Below are 22,500 nucleotides of genomic sequence, written 5' to 3' on the forward strand. Positions count from 1 at the left end.
CAAGTCTCTCTCTCTCTCTCTCTCTCTCTCTCTCTCTCTCTCTCTCTCTCTCTCTCTTTCGTATGTCTTCATTTTGCTATTTGGTTCAAATTGCATATATATAGATATATATATATATATATATATATATATATATATATATTTATGATATATAATATATATAGCGAGCCCGTTTTGAATTATTTAAATATTATTGTCTATTTACCATCTCGAAAAGGGTTCAAATATTTTTTTTTTACCCTATTCACTGTTCATCGATATAAGATTAATTATATATATACACATTTCAAGAGGAACATAAATATTAATATAGTTTCATATGTACACAGACACACACATACATGTGCGTGTGTGTGTTTGTGCGTATTCATGTAGTCTGTGTATGCGGGTATGTATATAAAGTATGCATGTATCCAGTTAAGAATTAATGGCGTATTTAGCAGAGCCAAGATTTCGACGGATGTCTATTTATCCGATGAGACTTGAAGCTCTTGAGGGAGTGAGACAATTCGGATAAGTAGGTAGGGAGACGGGTGAGAATTTGGCCGGGGGGAGGGGGGGCCTGGGAGGATATATACCCATGGCTGGGACAGGGGGAGGAGGAGGAGGAGGAGGAGGAGTACTCAGTGGTGTCTTTATTTGCATAAACTTTGGTTCCTCTCGAAAGTTGTGCCCAATTGAAGTGTGGCCCGAAGTTGGCCGAATAATTAATCTAACCTCCATCCCGGCTTCCAAAACTTTTGGATACCTTTATCCGACCCTTTCTGGCCCGTCCGACGAAAGCGGTGATGACGTTGACGAATGGGTCATGGTAATGATGGATGACGGAGCTGGGGGAAATGACGACGGCGTTGATGATGATGATGATGATGATAATAATGGTGATACGTACGAGGCGATGGTGAAAGCATGCGACCGGAAGGACGGAAGGAAAAGGAGGTGTGTCTCCGGTATAAGCGCCAGACGGATTTTTTTGGAGCCTCGGATGATTTCGTGAGGACCGCCCGTCACCTTTTCTGTTTGATTTGATGCTGCGGTCAGGTCGTCAGCGAGTCGGCGACTGGAATAGCCGGTCACTGAAGTACCGAACTTGCCAATCACCGGGACCTATGAGGTCTTTCAGCGCTGAAACGGAAATTGACAAGTGAAAGGTTTGAAAGGGCGTAGCAGGAGGAAAACCTCAAAGCAATTGCACTATGAATCAGCTGTTAGGAGAGGGTGGAAAGTGAGATGGAAGGAAGAGAATATGAAAGGAGGTACTGTAAAAGGAACGAAAGGGGGTTGCAGCTAGGGGCCGAAGGCGCGCTGCAAAGAACCTTATTTAAGTAATGCCTAGAGTACTCAATCATGCGGTGTACTGACGGCACTAGTACCCACCAAAGGGTCTCCCGTGAAAACTACCAGCATTTGGATTCTCAACGTTGGCTTATTAGTAGCAACGGTTTGAATTAGGTATTGCAATGATGATAATGATTGTAATGATGATAATGATAATGATAACGGTGACGAAGACAGCGGAAGGAAATGGGCATAAAGGAATGATTAATGTACTTTTTTTTTTAGGAGAGATAATTATTTCTTCGCGAAGCACAGCCGCTAGAAATGATGAATGGTGGAAGGGAAATGGCAAATACACGGGCTAATTTTTCGGCGGCAGGTGTAAACCGGTAACGAACGAGGAAGAAGAAGAAGAAGAAGAAGGAGAAAAAGAAGAAGAAGAAGGAGAAGAAAAAGAAGAAGAAGGAGAAGGAGAAGAAGAAAGAAAAGAAGAAGAAGAAGAAGGAGAAGAAGGAGACTAATGACTGACAGAACGAGACGCGACAAAGGGATTGACTGCGAACGAAAGCGATACTGACCTGGAATGCTCAAGATTGCTGCTAATGAGTCCGCCATTAGGACGGGCCAATTAATGTTCGCGAGGAATTCGCAATGCGATCTTTCTGTTAATCTCTCTATCGTCGGGGGCGGTTCCGGCTCGATGGCTTCGTCCCGTGTCTGGATTCTTTGCTCTTTTATTAACCTGTCTGTCTACGTGGCCGTAGAGGTCTTCGATTTGGTTTATTATCCTGTCTGTAAACGTGGCCTAAGAGGACTCTGAATTGGTTATTAACCTGTCTGTGGACGTGACCACAGAGGTCTTCGATTTGGTTTATTATCCTGTCTGTGGACTTCAATAGGTTATTTGAGGCTTCATAAGAGGTCAAGTCTTTGAATGCTGATCGCGAAGCGTCAATGTTTTTCTCCTTAACATAATCATGTACAGATCTGAAAGACCCGAAGACCAAACGGAAAGCCTTTTACACATTGGAGAAAACGACGCCAAACCCAAAACCCGCCCCCAAACCCCCCCCCCGAACCCCCCCCCCCCCCCCCCCCCACCTCCTCATATATACCAGTTAAACCTTGAGCAAATTCACGTAAGAATTTTGTATAACGTTTGTAGCGGATATTCAAGAAGAAGGAGAAAGAGAGTTTCCGGAAATAATACAGAGCAGTCAAGAATCACCCGAAAAAGCGAGCGTCCAAATCACCCGTGAAGTGAGGCTCTCTCTCTCTCTTCTCTCTCCTCGTCTCCTCTCCTCTTTCCGTGCTCTCCTCCCTATTAGCAGCCCTCTCCCCCCCCTTCCCTCCCTCTCCCCTTCCCTTCCAGGCCTATTCACCTATCCCTCCCCCTTCCCATTCCAGGCCTATTCCCCCTCTCCCCTTCCCTCCCCGCCCCCCGCCTCCCCGGCCCTTCCCATCTCCCATCTGCATGAGGTTATGTTAAGGCTCACGAACTTGCAATAACTGGCGTCGTTATGGCCATTACAGCCGGTTCTGCACCTCATTATGGTGCAACCTAAATGCCAGTGACTCAACCTGAGCTATTTACCTTAAAGGGTACACGTGAGAGAGAGAGAGAGAGAGAGAGAGGAGAGAGAGAGAGAGGGGGGGGTCTCGAGCTGCCTTGTGTCTCTCTTTGATGAACTTAGATGTCTTCATCTTCTTACGCCTCCCCGCCTCCTCCTCCTCCTCCCTCCTACCTCCTCCTCCTCCTCCTCCTCCTCCTCCTCCTCCTCCTCCTCCTCTTCCTCCTCCTCCTCCTCCTCCTCTTCTTCTTCTTCTTCTTCTTCTTCTGGGAAAGAGAGAGAGAGAGTGTGTGTATCTCGAACTGCTTTGTGTAGCGTTCCTCTTTGAAGAACTGAAATGTCTTTATCTTCTTCTTAGAAAGAGAGAGAGAGAGAGAGAGAGAGAGAGAGAGAGAGACTCCCACCCCCACCCCAACCCCCTCCCCCTCCCCCTCCCCCTCCCCCTCCCCCCCCACAGACTATTGGCATGTGTGTATAATGGCTCATTTGAGTACTTGGGAGGACTCTGTTTCCGTGGCTCAACTGCATGTTTGTGGCTCCTCCAAGTTTGTCATTATATCTCCCCGGTCTCTGCTCCAATGGGAAGGATTAGGTTCAGTTAGTCGCCGTTTGTCATCTTTTTTTTATTGTTAGTTGTGGTAGTTACTCGTAGCGGGTTTCCCCAAGACAATGGGGACGTATTAATTAAGGAAATATGGTACGCGGAGACGGTAGTCATTTTGGCCCACGAAGTTTTTTTCTTTTCCTTTCTTTTTCTTTTAGGTACGTGGAGCAACTTTTTTTTTATTTTTAGGTACGTGAAAGCAAATTTATACCAGGAAGAGTTTTTTTTAGGTACGTGGAAGTAACTTTATACCAGGAAGTGTTTTATTTTATTTTATTTTATTTTTATATTTTTTTAGGCAGGTAGGTGTGTGGGAGCAACATCTTAATGGAAAGGTGTTTCCTAGGTACACGGTAAAAGATGCTCTCTAGGTACACAGAAGAAATGTTACCAGGAAGGTCTTTTTTAGGTACACGGAAAATAAACATTTTACCAGGGAGATGTTTTCTAGGTACACGGAAAATAAAAAATTTACCAAGATGTTTTCCAGGTACACGGAAAATAAGCATTTTACCAGGAAGATTTTTCCTAGTTAGATATATACCTAAAAACACCCTGTAGGTTAGATAAATGAAAGAGCAAAATACGGTTTAGATTAAATAGAAAAAAATATATAGAATATATATATATATATATATATATATATATATATATATATATATATATATATATATATATATATATATATAAAGATTTTTTAGATTTTATCATGATACATCACTAATTTATGACCTCCGTCTTTGAAAAGCATCTTATTTATGTCATGGTTTACTTCGTTGTTAACCATCATAAAAATTGCGGGGCTCTCCCCCCCTTTTTTTTGGCTTTGTAATTAAAAATGATAAATAATTTGTTTCCTTAAAAAAACTGAAGGAATTTTTCGAATCCTTTGCTTTTTTTCAGTTCTTTCCCCTTCCCTACCTCCTCATTTATTTGCTCTCCTTCCCTCAAGAAGAATTTCTCTCCGTTTCTCCTTCAGTTTCATTCGTATTCATCTCTATATAAATATTTTCTCTCTCAACTAACCCTTTCCACGCCATTCGGATATCCAGTCGTTTTCAAAACACCCATCATTCTCTAGCAAACCTCTACATTCTTTTCCAAACCTCCTCCTCCTCCTCCTCCTTCCCTCCTCCGTCCTCCTCCTCCTCCTCCTCCTCCTCTTCTCCTTCGTCTTTTAGCATACTTCTACAATCTTTTCCAGACGTACTCTCTTTCAGAGGCTGTCCTCCTCCTCCTCCTCCTCCTCCTCCTCCTACTCCTCTGGTTCTCTTCTTCTTCTTCTTCTTCTTCTTCTTCTTCTTCTTCAGGAGAAGATCCCCTAAACATTCGACTTTTTAGCATACTTCTACAATCTTTTCCAGACCTACTCCCTTCCAGAGGCTGTCCTTTCCTTCCTCCTCCTCCTCTTCTCCCTCTTCCTCCTCCTCCTCCTCCTCCGGTTCTTCTTTTTCTTCTTCTTCTTCTTCTTCTTCTTCTTCTTCAGGAGAAGATCCCTAAACATTCGACTTTTTAGCATACTTCTACATCTTTTCCAGACCTACTCTCCCTTCCAGAGGCTGTCCTTTCCTTCCTACTCCTCCTCTTCTCTCCTCCTCCTCCTCCTCCTCCTCCGGTTCTTCTTCTTCTTCTTCTTCTTCTTCTTCTTCTTCTTCAGGAGCTGATCCCCTAAACATTCGTCTTATTATTATACTTCATTCTTTTTCCAGACGTACTCTCTTCCAGGGGCTGTCTTTTCCTGCCCCGTCTACTCCTCCTCCTCCTCCTCCTCGTCTCTTCTTCTTCTTCTTCTTCAGGAGGAGGAGAAGAAGAAGAAGAAGAAGAAGAGCTGGATTCTTCATGTCACGGCGATCTCTAATTCAACGGCCATCACGGGTGTGGGGGGGGGGGGGGGGGGGGGGGGGGGGGGGAGGGGGCCGAGAACTGGAATGATTAAGAGGCTGGAAATGGAGTGCCAGTCTCCGTCTGTCTCAGTTAACCCAATACTTGGTTCATCATTCCTCAAAACTTGACTGACAGCCGGGAGATGAGATTGGGATAAAAGGGGAGAGAGAGAGAGAGAGAGAGAGAGAGAGAGAGAGAGAGAGAGAAGGTTTATAGAATTGTTTTTCTCGCATTCCAGTTTTGTCAGAATGCTCGTCTAGGGTGTAATGGTGAAATGTACGTAAACAAACACAAATAATCAAATAATTAATATAAGCTTCAAGTCGTGATCCACGATTAGAGCTCTTTTTTTACGGAGAGAGAGAGAGAGAGAGAGAGAGATGCATTTTAATTTTGTCATAATGAACGTCTATGATGTTATTGTGAAATGTGAAATATATAAAACAAAAATGAGAATATGAGCTTCAAGACCTGATCCACAATTCGAGAATTGTTTCCTGGAGAGAGAGAAGATAGAGAGAGAGAGAGAGAGAGAGAGAGAGAGAGAGAGAGATTCACTCTAGTTTTGTCAAAATGATCGTCTAGGATGTTATTGTGAAATATATAAAAAAAATATAGAAACACGATGAGAGTGAGATACAATTTTTACGGAGAGAGAGAGAGAGAGAGAGAGAGAGAGAGAGAGAGAGAGAGAGATTACAATTTGGTCATAAGGAACATCTAGAATGTTATTGTGAAATATGCAAAAATATAGAACCACACTGAGAAGTTTTTACGGAGAGAGAGAGAGAGAGAGAGAGAGGGGGGGGAGGGGCGGGGGGGAAATTCCATCAGACGGAATAGCATATTATCTTGAACGGAATTTTGGGTGAAGGTTCATTCAGGAAAGGAGGAGATCGCTTTCGGTTGGGCAAAGGAGAATCGCCAGCAGCAGTGCAGCAGTAGCAGTAGCAGTAGCACCAATTCTCCCTCTACCCCCCACCCCCCTCCCATTCCCCCCTCCCCCTCCCCCCGCCCCTTCCTGCTGTCGCTGCTGTCGCTCCCCGTTTGGACTAATTTTCGGTGAGTTTCGGTCGACGGCAGACTGTGGCTGACACTTCTATTACCTTCCCATCACATGTCACGCCGACCCTAGTTAATTTCTGCTGTAAGGGGGTGGGGGGTGGGGGGATGGCGCCCCCCATCCCCGGGGGGCTGGCGCGGTGGGGGACAGGAGGATGATGTGGTAGGGGAGGGAGGGAGGGAGGAAGTGTCAGAGGTAGGGTAGACAAAGTGGGTAGGGGTAACGAGAGAGAGAGAGAGAGGAGAGAGAGAGAGAGAGAGAGAGAGAGAGAGGGGCTAAGAATAAGGAATAGAGAAAATGGAGGATATAAAAAAGTGTCAATAATATTCTGGAAATAGTTGATCGTACAGAGGAATAAAGGAAACACTTGATAACAGATAATTCGAAGAAATACAAATATTTCATGAATGTTAACAAACTCTTCCAGTCTTGTCACAATCATAATAGCCATCAATTTTTTCATAAACTTTATTGAATGCTGTTCAGATTTGCCGTTTTCATTCATTTCTCTAACACTAATTGACCTGACAGATTGTGGAATTTATATTGTAGCTTTATGTATATATATATATACATATATATATATATATATATATATATAATATATATATATATATATATATATATATATATATATATATATAATATATATAAAGCTTATAAGACTTGCCATTAAAATCTACATATTTATGGTAATCGCGATTATTATTATTATTATTTTATTATTATTATTATTATTATTATTATTATTATTATTATTATTATTATTATTATTTTAGTGTGCATTTACTATATCTGTTCATCGTTAGAAAATAAATAAGGCAGACGATTTTGCAAAAATCATTTAACCATAAAAGCAGAGCAGCCAGAGTGATGTGATTCTATAATAAAGGAAATTGTCCTCTTTTAAGCCAAACGATTGTAAGCTGGATCATTTATTCATAAAGCCACTTTGACCCTGTTATTAACAATCATTTATGATAAATGTGATCATTAGCCAAAAACCCAATCCCGTTTTCTTTGCACGCGAAACTCGTTTTCTCTCCGATGAGGCATTTCGCTACAAATTCCAGCATGCATTATCTCGAGGATATCGGAAACTTCCCCGGTCCAACTACTTCCCCCGATTGCTTGATCATCTAATGGTAGAGAGAGAATTCGGGGAACCCCCATCCCCCTTCCCCTCCCCCTCCCAGATCCCTTCCTCCTCCTTCTCCCAACTAAGTACTTGGCCGATTTTAGAGACCCGTCTTAACTCTGGAAATTCGACGCCTGTAAGAGTTTATAAAATTGGGATGTGGCCCCTGGCGACAGTCATCCGTGCAGAGATGAAATAGTGCTTAAAGGAAGCAGCGGAACGCCATTACAAATGATAAGAAGAGAGAGTAGCAAGCTTAATACTGATACTTAGATTCGCCAGGAGTGATCGACTGCCTTTCTGTACCGTGCTTAAACTTTTAAAGTTTCAGGTAGTCAGTCAATTTTTTTTGATAATGGGAGAAGAGAGAGGATATATAATTATATATTTATATATATATAATATATATATAATATTATTATATATTATAATATATATATCTATATATTATATTATAAATAAATTTATTATATATATTAGTGTAGATATATATAAATATTATAGGTAAATATAATATATATATCTTATATATATATATATAATAGTATATATATATACTATATAAATATATAGATATACTTATATATATATATATATATATATATTACATATATATATATATATATATATATAGCATATTTTGTATACTATAATTTCTAAGTAGGTTTGCTGCTTCAAATAAGTGGATCTCAGAACTACGGCTTTTTATAAAGTGAAAGTTATAAAATTGTCTTTATATGAGAAAGTAAAGGAGACTAGCTTTGTCTTCAACTTTAAGCTTTACTGAATATTTTTATTAATTATAGATTTGTGTGTCATTTTAGATGTTACAAAAAAATAAAAGGAAAACTGTAAGATTTTATAACAATGGCAGAAAGAGATCATGTTAGAATATTAGAATCTGGAAATGAATTGATGTATAAGTTGCTGGAGTCTCTCTCTCTCTCTCTCTCTCTCTCTCTCTCTCTCTCTCTCTCTCTCTCATGATACTAGAAAGAGGGAGAACGCCAGGATTCATTTCTAAATTACTTTTTGCTTTTACTCTTAAAGTTAATGATTCGTTTATATAAAGAGACGCATTATCTAGTTTCCCACGTAGGGGGTTAGTGCCGTCATTATTAGTGGTGCACTGTAGACATTACTTAAGTTTTTTTTAAGCGTCCCCTCGGTCCCTAGCTTCGGTCATTTTTTATCTTTTCATTTTATCTATGTTCCTGTTATTTTATCTTTTTTTTAATCTTGCTGAATGGCTGAAAGTGTCCCAGTGCATGGCCTTTCCAGACGAATTTTCAGAAACCAATTGGCCCCCCCCAACCCCCAACCCCCTTCACGACCAACCTTACTGACGCCCCCTGTCGCTTGCAGGTACGGTCAACTCGAACGGCGAGACGAAGAGACAACGAACCTCCTACACCAGGTACCAGACCTTGGAGCTCGAGAAGGAGTTCCACTTCAACCGATACCTGACGAGGCGGCGGAGAATAGAGATCGCGCACGCGCTCTGCCTCACGGAACGCCAGATCAAGATCTGGTTCCAGAACCGCCGGATGAAGTGGAAGAAGGAGCACAAGATGGCCAGCATGAACGCGGGCATGGGCATGCACCCGCAGGCCTACCACCAGATGCACCACCAGATGATGCATCCGCACCATCTGCACCCTCATCTCGCGGACTTCGAGCCCAAAAACTACTACTAGGTGAGGTTCTTTGCCCCTTTTCAGATTTGGTTTGAAATGCTACCAGGTGAGGTTGTTTCCCTTTTTCAGATTTTTTTTTTTTTTTTATGTAGAGCTTGCATATTTGGGTTGTTTATGGAGATTAGGAATATTTAATTTTTTTGCAAGCACGAATATTTGGAATTTATATGAAGAACACGATTATTTGTATTTTTTTGCCAGCAGGAATATTTGGAATTTTTATGAAGAGCAGGAATATTTGGATTCTTTTGCAAGCAGGAATATTTGGAATTTGTATGAAGAGCAGGAATATTTGGATTTTTGTTTTATGAAGAGCAGGAATATATCTGGATTTTTGTTTTATGAAGAGCAGGAATATGTTGGATTTTTAGTATATGAAGAGCAGGAATATATTTGGATTTTTGTTTTATGAAGAGCAGGAATATATTTGGATTTTTGTTTTATGAAGAGCAGGAATATATTTGGATTTTTGTTTTATGAAGAGCAGGAATATATTTGGATTTTTGTTTTATGAAGAGCAGGAATATATTTTGGATTTTTGTTTTTATGAAGAGCAGGAATATATTTGGATTTTTGTTTTATGAAGAGCAGGAATATATTTGGATTTTTGTTTTATGAAGAGCAGGAATATATTTGGATTTTTGTTTTATGAAGAGCAGGAATATTTTAGTTTTTTTATGAAGAGCTGGGACCAGGAATATTTGAATTGATTTATGAAGAGCAGGAATATTATGGATTTTGTTTTATTTGAGAGCAGAATATATTTGGATTTTTTGTTTTATAAGAGCAGGAATATTTTAAGTTTTTTTTATGAAGAGCTAGGGACCATGAATATTTGAATTGATTTATGAAGAGCAGGAATATATCTGGATTTTTGTTTTATGAAGAGCAGGAATATATTTGGATTTTTGTTTTATGAAGAGCAGGAATTATAATTTGATTTTTGTTTTATGAGGAGGGCAAATATTTAGTTTTTTTTTATGAGAGCTAGGGACCCATGAATATTTGAATTTGATTTATGAAGAGCAGGAATATATCCTGGATTTTTGTTTTATGAAGAGCAGGAATATTTTGATTTTGTTTTATGAAGAGCAGGAATATATTTGGATTTTTGTTTTATGAAGAGCAGGAATATTTTAGTTTTTTTTATGAAGAGCTAGGGACCAGGAATATTTGAATTGTTTTATGAAGAGCAGGAATATTTGAATTTATTTAACCCGAGCAGGAATACTTGGATTTTATTTTGAAGAGTAGGAATATTTAGAAATTTAACGAGAAGACTATCTATATTTCTAAGAAGCAGGAATATTTCGATTTCGTTTTGCAGAGCAGGAATATCTGAATTGTCTTTTATGGAGAGCAGGAATATTTGGATTTTTTATGTAGAGCGGGAATTTGGATTTTGTTTTGTGAAGAACAGGAATATTTGATTTTTTTTTATAAAGAGGAGGAATATTTGGAGTGGAATAGATACCGACAGATATAAAATACTTACAATTACCACACAGGACCACTGTGATGACTGTTCACAGGTCTATAAAACAGATATAAAATCCTTACAATTACCACATAAGACCAATGTGATGATTGTTCACGGGCCTGTGGAAATAATTATCTTACGAAAGCTTGATTTCATTATCAGTTCTCATGACAGAGATACCAAGGCCGGGCAGGACATGCCACACTCCTGGCCAGACCTACCGCTATGGCATTGCCAAAGATACCCAGGGGGCACGATGGTGGGGGGGGGGACCTTGCACATGTACTAGGCCATGGGTATCACAATGCCCTGAGCCCTATCGTGTCGCAGCTATGACAGAGAGACAAATATGCTATTTCCTCGAGGGTCGCTTGTTTACAATCTCTGGCCGGCAGATTCTGGTAGATTCTTGAGTGACTGGTCCTATAGTTGTTTTTTTTTTTTTTTTTTTTTTTGCGTTCCCTGGGTATCTGTAGATTTATGTAGATTTATGTAGTACCCAAAGGTTCTTTGGTTATTATGAGAATCACTGAATAAGTTGAGGAATAGCGGAAGCTTCTAATTACCTTGAAGTCACTGAAGATACGGGCTATTATTTTTAGACTAGTTTGATATGGAATAATTTAGCAATGTTCATTTGGTACATGTGGCTATAAAGTATGATTGGATCTAATAGATTTTTGTTTAATGGATAGACTTCCGTAATATTCTCAGTATATTAATTTTTCTTCAGAGCACACCCATACCAAGTCGGTTTTTATTCAAGATGTGTATTATGTTCAATGCGAGACATGAAATGTTTTCTAACTTTATGGTATCATTTTTAAGAATTTTTTTTCAGGGGTGGGGGGTGGGTAGGGGAGCTGGGAGGAAAGGACGCCGTGATTACTTCATCTGTGCACTAGCCATGATCATATAGATACTCTCTCTCTCTCTCTCTCTCTCTCTCTCTCTCTGCTCTCTCCTCATCTCTCTCTCTCTCTCTCTCTCTCTCTCTCTCTCTCTCTCTCTCAAAAGAATTTATAATATTATAAGTTGTTAATATATTGTCATTATCGTTTTCATTTTTAGTTGCTTTTATTATTATTATTATTATTATTATTATTATTATTATTATTATTATTATTATTATTATTATTATTATTATTAAACTTAATGCTGTGTTAATGATAGACTTGAAGTTACTGAGGCTGTCTTTTAAATTTCGAATTAAGCATTAAACGCGCAAATGCATGTTCAAGAATCCATTATTTTTATTATATTAATTAGTTCATATTTAAGGAAGGATTAGACCTTATTTGGAAATGTCTTTCTAAAGGAGAAGTATGTATAAAAATGACTTTTTTTTTCAAGTAATGTTAAAAGACTTAAATTAGAAAATATATAACTCCATCATAATTCTTTTATTATTAAAAACAGTTTATGCCATTTGAAAGAAAATGTGCGTGCAAAAAAAAAAAATTACTTATTTTTCAAAAAAATGCTAGACGTAAAATATATATAATTGCATCCTTCTTATAAGCTCATCCATGACGCTGGTTCGCAACCAATGCATGAACCAGATAACTCTGCCTCTGCAAGCATTTATCTTCCTCGCTTGGTTGAGGATTGTGTTATAGGGGGTGGGGGGAGTCCTACCCCTACCCCTCCCCTCCCACATCTCCTCTCCTCCCCTCCTATCTCCCCCAATCACCAACATTGCATTACCTTCCAGATTATCATTGCATAGAATGACACGGCATATTCCCACGTCGTCTAACTTTGTCTCCCCTTCCATCCCCCCCCCCTCCTCATCCCCCTCCTCCTCCACCTCCCCCTCCTCCCACGTCCCCCTCCCCCTCCATCCCCCTCCCCCCCCCCCCTCCCACTCCATCTCTCGTCTCACGTTCATTGCATTAGCTGCTGGTTTGTCGTTCTTGGTTAGACAAGCAGCGACGAATAGGTCGTTCAACTTTGCGTCATTAAGGTAACTGTGGCGTCTTTTGTTTTTCTATTTTTTTATTATCATTATTATTGATCTCTTTCCTCTTTGTATTTTCTTGTCTCTTTATTTTTTCAACGGTGAGGTGAGCGACGGGACCATAATAATCGTCGCTTCCGTTAAGAATGTGACCTTGGATTGATGGTTATTTTTACACGTGTAGGAGATGTGTGTTTGTTTGTGTGTGTCTCCATATATATCTGTATCTATATCTATATCTATATCTATATATGTATATATATATATATATGTATATATGTACATATACATATGTATATTCATATATAGTATGTATATAATAATAGAAGTATAGTGTATATCCTCATACATATATATATGTATATGTATACATACATACATATGTAGCCCCGCCCTCACCTCTCTTAAACCCCTATAGCCAGCTATCCATTTAACCCTTACCTCAGAACGACTTCTTTGAACGGCGCCAGCAGAAATACCCGTTCAATTATACCGTTCATCATCCGGGAATAGTGAACAGAGGTCTCTCGAACAAAAAAAAAGCTTCTTCACAAGTCCTTTCGACTCGAAATAATAATATCTAGGTTTAGTCGTGCGAATGAGACGCGAGTGATGTATACTACATTCATTCATTCATTCATTCCTCCTCTCCGCTGCCTCTGTTTGGTTTGTCGTGTTACTTCGTAAATATCGTCTGCTTCTTGCTCTTTGTCATCTTGATCTTTTACATGGGTATGTTGTATAATTAATATATATTAATATTCTATATATATAATATATATAATATATTATATATATGATATATATATCTAATATAATCTATAATATCTTTATTATAATTATATATTTTATCTATAGAATATCTCTATAATTATCTATAATATAATGTATATATGATTATAACATGAATAAATGTACATACATATAGTGTGTATGATACATATATAAATAATATATATTTATATACTAGATATGATATATATATAATAAAATATATATATAAATAAAACTATAACCACCACGCGAAAGAATATCACAAATTATTCAGTCAAGTTCTCTCTCTCTCTCTCTCTCTCTCTCTCTCTCTCCTCTCTCTCTCCTCTCTCCTCTCTCTCTCTCTCTTCTCTCAAGTTTCCACAAAACGCTACAAATGAACTACCGCGTTGCATATTTCACACACCCCCCTCCCCTCCCTCCCCCTCAGCCAACCCCCGCCCCCCAACCCCCCCCCGCGCGCACACATACACACGGCGAGAATAACGCTACAGCCGCCATCCGTCACAATTCAAAGCAATCATACGATTTAGTCTAATAACTGAATGTGTTGCCTGTGATTTGTGTGCGCAAGTCACCGGGAATGAGCGGCGGAATTATTTACAGTATGGAGCGCCTCCTCTCTCCTGCTGCCATTCGTCTCTCCTCCTCCTCCTCCTCCTCCTCCTCCTGCTGCATACCGCAGGAGAAAGAAGAAAGAAAGGGGGGGGGGAGGGGTTGGCAGAAATGGTTAGAAAGAGAGATAGGGTGCTAGAAATGGTTAGAGAGTTACAAGGAGTTATAAGATCAGGAGCCTTATGCCTTAAAAAAGAAAGAGAGAGAGGAGAGGAGAGGAGAGAGAGACGAGAGCGGTTGGCAGATTGGTTAAAAGAGAGATGGGGTGGCCTAGAATGGTTAGAGAGAGGAGTTATAAGATCGATGCCTTAAAAAGAGAGAGAGAGAGGAGACGAGAGAGAGAGAGAGAGGAGGGAGAGAGAGAAGGGCAGCCAGTAATGGTTAGAGAGAGAGAGAGAGAAGAGAGAGAGAGAGAGAGATGGGAAGGGGTGAAAGAAGTTGACTGATTGGTTTAGTGTACATAAAATCATGGGAGAGGCAGGAATGTACAGAGAGAGAGAGAGAGAGAGAGAGAGAGAGAGAGAGAGAGAGAAATGACTAAAGGTACGACCAAGCCTGAATGCCATGCAGTGCATACTACACCAATCATACTGACCATTTGTGGCCTTGTCATGAAATTTAGGACATTGCTCATGGAGCAGGGACAAGAATACAAAATAAAAAGCAAGTAAAGAATCTAGTTTTCTGTACAGCGTATAATGCTGTATGAGCAGCGGCCATTGAAACTTTCAGCTACGGCCCTGTCCGATAGGCAACGTACGATCATAGCTAACTTTAACCTTGAATAAAATAAAAAACTGCTGAGGCTAGAGGGCTGCAATTTGGTATATTTGATGATTGGAGGGCGGGTGATTGACATACCAATTTGCAGCCCTCTAGCCACAGTAGTTTTTAAGGTATGAGGGCGGACATAAAAAGTGCGGACGGACAGACATAACCATCTCAATTGTTTTCTTTTACAGGAAACAAAAAAAAAAAAAAAAAACTGTAAAAAAAGGGAAACAAACTTACAATACATCATTTGGCTTATCTCATACATAGATTGATTGATCGAGGTGAGTAACTAGCGTCGTAACACCAATGTTTCTCATTGATATCGTAGTACCTCATTGATACAACGGTCAAAGTGGTATATACGTCTTAATTATACGTGTTTCATTCGTTTACTATATTATTTTCATTTGCCTTAAAGCTATCGTATTCATTTATCGCAGTTTTGAATGTGATGGTCTTGTTAGAATATATATATATATATATATATATATATATATATATATATATATATATATATATAATATTATATAAATAATGCGAAAATATGCTAGCTAATTTAGTCATTGTTTCTAGAACATTAAAGTGGTTTAAAAAAAACAATTCTCATATATAAATATATATATATATATATCTATATTATATATATATAATATATATATATATATATTATAATATATATATATATATATATATATATATATAAATTATTATATTGTAAAAATTGAAGGTACCCTGCTATATAAATTTAATGATTAACATCGCGCCTAGTGGGTTGGTAAAGAGTGGAAGTAATGCTTAAACTTTATTATTATTATTATTATTATTATTATTATTATTATTATTATTATTATTATTATTATTTATTATATTCGTAAACACAGAACCCAAACAGGAACGCTATGAACGGAATGACGTATCAGACAGTGAGTTTGAGCATCTTGTGATAACGGTCCCTCGCGAGCGAATCACTTGTGTAGTTTTGGGAGAAGAAGAAGAGGAGGAGGAGGAGGAGGAGGAGGAGGAAGAGTAGGAAGGAGGAGGAAGGAGGAGTAAGGAGGAAGAAGGAAGAGGAGAATGAGGAGGAGGAGGAGGAGGAAGGAGGAAGGAGGAAGAAGAACAAGAGATGAGGAGAAGAGAATGAGGAGGAGGAGGAGGAGGAGGAGGAGGAAAGGGAGAAGGAAGAATTAAATGAGGAGGAGGAGGAGAAGGAGGAAAATGAAGAAGAAGAAGAGAATGAGGAGGAGGAGAAGAAGAAGAAGAAGAAGTAGAAGAGAATCAGGAGGAGGAAGGAGGAAGGAGGAAGGAGGAGGAGGAGGAGGAGGAGAAGAGAGCGGTGGACGCAACGGCGTGAATGGCGTGGCGTCACTGAGACAGTTGTGTGAGGTGACGTTGACGAATAGCGACACGGCCCTCCCTCTACAGGCCAGCCGATCTCGCCCGCCGATAACTCCACGTACACGCACACACACACACGTAAACGTACACAGACATACACACACTATATACATACACTCAAACGCACGTACATTGATATACACACAAACTCTCGTACCTTGACATACGCTCACGCAAACGCTCGTACTCTGACATACACGCACGCAAATACATATATACAGTGGACATGCACGTGTAACGTCATACACACACAAATACAGTAGAAGTATACACAAACACACGTATACAATGATACATACAGTATACATATACATAAATGTACGTACAGAGTATATGTATACACAAACGATCGTATATTGATATACAGACAACCACACGTATACTGCCATACATACAAACACACACATAAACACTTCACATACACACAAACGCAATTAACTGATACACACACATACCGAATTCATACAACCAAACAAACGCACACACACATACACTGCACATACAAACCAGCGCAGTCAACTGATATACACACATACAGATTACATACACACAAATGCACACACACATGCACTACACATACACACAAACGAAGTACACTGATATACACACATATAGAATCTAACACACACATACACTACACATACACACAAACGATATGCACTGATATACACATACAGAATACATACACATAAACGTAGTTACACGCACATACAGATTCCATACGTACAAACGCGCGTACACTGGCACAAACACTACGCATACACACAAATGAAGTACGCTGATATAGTATACACACATACATAATACGTACACACAAACACAGTTAACTGATATACACACAAACAAATACGGATTACATACACGCAAATGCAGTTAACTGATATACACACAAACAAATACCGATTACATACACACAAACGCGCGTACAATGGCACAAACAAACACAAACACACACAAACATGGCGAACACTTTCTCCAGCGCCTGCGGGGAAGACTGACGCAGCATTGCAGTAGAAGAAGCGTCAGCAACATTCGCTGACGAAGGCGCTGACGAAGTCCTGGATTTAGTTACGATATGACTCACTTATAACGAAGAGGGTTCGTTGACCGAATGCTCATTTACATATTTAAAACAAAAGGGATTTAATTAATGTATGTATGTCGGTTTGATTCTTAATGTGGGTCAGCTTACATGCTTTTCTGTTTAGTATATGGTATATAACTGTAGGATTATTATTATTATTATTATTATTATTATTTTTTGCTCTATCACAGTCCTCCAATTCGACTGGGTGGTATTTATAGTGTGGGGTTCCGGGTTGCATCCTGCCTCCTTAGGAGTCCATCACTTTTCTTACTATGTGTGCCGTTTCTAGGATCACACTCTTCTGCATGAGGCCCGGAGCTACTTCAGCCTCTAGTTTTTTTCTAGATTCCTTTTCAGGGATCTTGGGATCGTGCCTAGTGCTCCTATGATTATGGGTACGATTTCCACTGGCATATCCCATATCCTTCTTATTTCTATTTTCAGATCTTGATACTTATCCATTTTTTCCCTCTCTTTCTCTTCAACTCTGGTGTCCCATGGTATTGCGACATCAATGAGTGATACTTTCTTCTTGACTTTGTCAATCAACGTCACGTCTGGTCTGTTTGCACGTATCACCCTATCCGTTCTGATACCATAGTCCCAGAGGATCTTTGCCTGATCGTTTTCTATCACTCCTTCAGGTTGGTGCTCGTACCACTTATTACTGCAAGGTAGCTGATGTTTCTTGCACAGGCTCCAGTGGAGGGCTTTTGCCACTGAATCATGCCTCTTTTTGTACTGGTTCTGTGCAAGTGCCGGGCATTCACTTGCTATGTGGTTTATGGTTTCATTTTTCGTATTGCACTTCCTACATATGGGAGAGATGTTATTTCCGTCTATCATACTTTGAACATATCTGGTTCTTAGGGCCTGATCTTGTGCCGCTGTTATCATTCCTTCAGTTTCCTTCTTTAGCTCTCCCCTCTGTAGCCATTGCCAATTGTCATCGCTGGCTAGTTCTTTAGTCTGTCTCATGTATTGTCCGTGCATTGGTTTGTTGTGCCAGTCCTCTGTTCTTTCTGTCTTTCTCCTGTCTCTGTATATTTCTGGGTCTTCGTCTACTTTTATTAGTCCTTCTTCCCATGCACTCTTTAGCCACTCGTCTTCACTGGTTTTCAGATATTGCCCCAGTGCTCTGTTTTCGATGTTGACGCAGTCCTCTATACTTAGTAGTCCTCTCCCTCCTTCCTTTCGTGTTATGTATAGTCTGTCCGTATTTGCTCTTGGGTGTAGTGCTTTGTGTATGTCATTTGTTTCCTGGGTTTTCTGATTTCCTATTGGCTGCGGAGTTCTGCCTTCGTCCATTCACTATTCCTGCGCTGTATCTGATTACTGGGCACTGCCCATGTGTTTATGGCTTTTATCATATTTTCCGGCGTTGAGTTTTGACTTAAGTATCGCCTTCAGTCTCTGCATATATTCTTTCCTGATCGTGTCCTTCATCTCTTGGTGTTTTATATCTCCTCCTTCCATTATTCCCAGGTATTTGTATCCTGTTTCATCTATGTGTTTGATGTTGCTCCCATCTGGTAGCTTTATCCCTTCAGTTCTCGTTACTTTGCCTTTTTGTATGTTGACTAAGGCGCATTTTTCTATTCCAAACTCCATCCTGATGTCCCCAGATACAATCCTTACAGTCTGGATTAGGGTATCTATTTCCTTGATGCTCTTACCATACAGCTTGATGTCGTCCATGAACATCAGATGGTTGATTTTGTTGCCTCTTTTCTTGAGTTGGTACCCGGCATCCATCTTCTGTAGTACTTTTGTCATGGGAATCATGGCTACTACGAAGAGTAGTGGGGACAGTGAGTCGCCCTGGAAGATCCCTCTCCTGAATATTACCTCTGCTAGTCTTATTCCAGAGCTTGTAAGTATTGTATTCCAGTTGCGCATTGTATTTTTGAGGAAGCTCATGGTATTTTCCTCTGCCCCATATATTTTCAGGCATTCTATTAGCCATGTGTGTGGTATCATGTCGAAGGCTTTCTTATAGTCTATCCATGCCATGCTTAGGTTGGTTTTCCTTCTCCCACCTTTCTGTTGGTGGGGGATGGTGTTTGTCTCCTCTAGGTAGTTGTATAGCCTTTCACTGATGATACCTGTTAGTAACTTCCACATTATTGGTAGGCAGGTGATAGGCCTGTAGTTACTGGCTATATTTCCCTTACTCTTGTCTTTTTGTACTAAGGATGTTCTTCCTGTGGTCATCCATTTGGGTGCTTGGTGATTTGAGATACAATGCTGGAGTTGTTCTGCTATTCGTGGGTGTAGGGCCTTGAAGTTTGTGAGCCAGTATCCATGGACTTCATCGGGACCTGGGGCTTTCCAGTTTGGCATTTTCTTTAGTTGGTGTCTGACTGTGTCTGTCCGTGATGTCCTGTGAATCTTTGTTTTATTCTCCCTGTTTCTTCTTCCTTGACTTCCTGGAGCCATGTTGCATGTTTGTTGTGTGATACCGGATTGCTCCATATGTTTTCCCAGAGTCTTTTACTTGGTTCGGCTTCAGGAATTTCTGGGTGGTTGTCTTCCCCTTTTAGTTGGCTGTATAGTCTTTTCTGGTTGGTTCCGAATAGTTTGTTCTGTTGGTATCCCTTATTCCTGTTCATGTACCGTTGGATCTTGTGTGCTTTGGCCTTAAGCCTCTGTTTTACATCTTCTATTGTGTTGTTTAGTCCTCTCTCTTGTACTTTGTATTTCTCGTTGAGTTCCTCCCTTCTTTTCTTGCTTCTTAGCCTTTTTTCTGCCATCTCTTTCAGTTTACTCAAGTCAGATCTCATTACCATGATTTGCTTTTCCAGGCGCCTTTTCCAAGGAGGTTGCTGTTTTGGTTTCTGTTGGGTTGGTTGTGACGGTGGTGTTGGTATTCGAATCCCCATCAGTTCTGCTACTAATCTTGCTCCTGCATATGTCAAGTTATTTGTTTCTGTGATACTGGTGGTGTGTATTAGGCCCATTATTTCATTGACCTCACTTGTTTTCTCCCTTAATTTCTTGGTGTTGTAGGCTTTCATGGAGGGGATCTTTGTTCTCTCTGTATCTGGCTCCATCCATTGTCTAATCTTTTCTACCCATTCCGTCCTCTCTGTTACTTCGTCGGTGTTTCTTCGTGTGTCGTTGTTTGATACCTCATCCTCCCTGTCGTCTTCTGTGGCATCGTCTCTCAGTTCGTCTTCGTGTAATTCGTTGTCGTGTGACATTTCCCTTTCCAGTTCTTCTCTTTCTGTTGGGGAGAGCCAGTTCTTTTTCTTTATGTTCCTTACTTGGTCTGCCAGCCTCTGCTCTGTTTGGGGGGTGTTATTCCTCTTATTCCAGATGTTGACCAATCTTCTTCTATATCCTATCTCCGTCCGGGTTTGCTTCTGTGCTTTTTCTGATTACTGTCGTTGTGGTGATCAGTTGCTGGATGACGACCTCCAAGTACCTGACCGTCTTCCCCTACAATTGGGTTGAATACCTGGTTGCCGGACGAAAGCTCCCTCTGTTGCCAGAGGTTCCATTTACGTCGTTGTCGTTTTATTCCTTCATTTCTTTCCATCATTGCTGAGTTTTGCTATTTAACCCATAGCTGGACCTACCCCTCAGGGATAGGTACTCATTTACAGCTGAGTAGACTGAGGAAATTATGGTAAAGATCCTTTCCCAAGGAATCAACGCCGAGGAGAGCGGTCACCCATCCAACGACTGACCAGCCCCAATGTTGCTTAACTGGACTTAAGTCTATTGACGACCTAACCCACTCCTCCACGCGCGGGGCCACATATTATTATTATTATTATTATTATTATTATTATTATTATTATTATTATTATTATTATTATTATTATTATTATTATTATTATTATTTTTTATTATTTTTTATAGCACATGGAAGTATTTATGTATATTATAACCATTTACATCACGCATGGCTTTTTAACATTACATATATGATATATATATATATATATATATATATATATATATATATATATATATATATATATATATGTATATATATATGATATGTATATATATATATATATATATATATATATATATATATATATATATATATATATATATAACTATGCTTTTTTGGTGGCCTCCTATCTTCTTACGTAATGCAATGATTTCATGAAAATATAGATTTTGTCATGATTTTAATTCAAAAAAGTTTCTGGGTCGTTCAAACGTCTGAATAATTTTTTTTATAATAATTCGCCGACTGCCCTTGTTTATGCGAATGAGACCAAGTGTTTTCGTAGTGTAATCAGCAGGCAAGGCTATATGAGGTAAATGAAGACCTTAATTAGGCACTGGTGTTCACACTGAGCTGTGGTATTTCCCTTGATAAAGATATCTGTTTCGGACGAAAGCTCAGGACAAAGTATTTTCCCCCGAAAATTTAAGGAATTAAGAAAAACTCGGTTTTCCTATTTTCCGCTGAAATTATTATTATTTTAATAATAATTATTGTTCGGAAAATGAACCCTATTCATATAGAACAAGTCCACCAAAGGTGCCCTTGACTTGAAATTCAACCTTGTGAAGAATTATTATTATTATTATTATTATTATTATTATTATTATTATTATTATTATTATTATTATTAGGGAAGAACTCTCTATCGCGAGAGTATATATAATGTTCTAAAGGGTCCACAATAATAAAAAGTGTTAAGAGTCCGTGTATAATTTTTAAAACTTTACAAAAGCTTTCGAACCCTTCCCTGGGTTCGAAAGCTTTTTGTAAAGTTTTAACAATTATACACGGACTCTTAACACTTTTTATTATTTGTGGACCCTTTAGAACATTATCATTATTATTATTATTTTTTATTATTATTATTATTATTTATTATTATTATTATTATTATTATTATAATTTATTATTTATTATTATTACAACAAGCAAAGCTTCATGTCAGAAATGACAGGAAAACTGTGAAGTGAAAATTAGTTTCTTTCCATTTTCCTGAATCATGCAAAGCAGAGAGCTTTAGGAATCGAACAAGGGAGTCTTCAATTGCATGCATCGTAACATTAACTTCGACAGGATTATTTTGGAAATCTCAAAAAAAAAAAAAAAAGTTTGAATGCAAAGATACTTCAGCAAAAAGGTGAAAGTGACTTAAATGTTTCTTCAGCAGCTTCGTCATTAGAACGGATGTCATTTGTGCCCTTGATAAACCACT

At 39.1% G+C, this 22,500-nt stretch overlaps 1 protein-coding gene across 2 annotated transcripts in view; it reads left to right on the top strand.

Annotated features, from left to right (window-relative positions):
- Window positions 1–22,500, top strand: part of LOC135222965 (homeobox protein Hox-B5-like) — a 204,919-nt gene that overhangs the window by 149,886 nt on the left and 32,533 nt on the right. For both annotated transcript variants that reach the window (XM_064261443.1, XM_064261444.1), the window contains one exon: window positions 8,904–9,235. In XM_064261443.1, the coding sequence (XP_064117513.1) occupies window positions 8,904–9,235 (332 nt within the window). The remainder of the gene's footprint in view (window positions 1–8,903; window positions 9,236–22,500) is intronic.

The sequence above is a fragment of the Macrobrachium nipponense genome, chromosome 8 (assembly GCF_015104395.2).
Source record: "Macrobrachium nipponense isolate FS-2020 chromosome 8, ASM1510439v2, whole genome shotgun sequence".
Lineage (NCBI taxonomy): Eukaryota > Metazoa > Arthropoda > Malacostraca > Decapoda > Palaemonidae > Macrobrachium > Macrobrachium nipponense.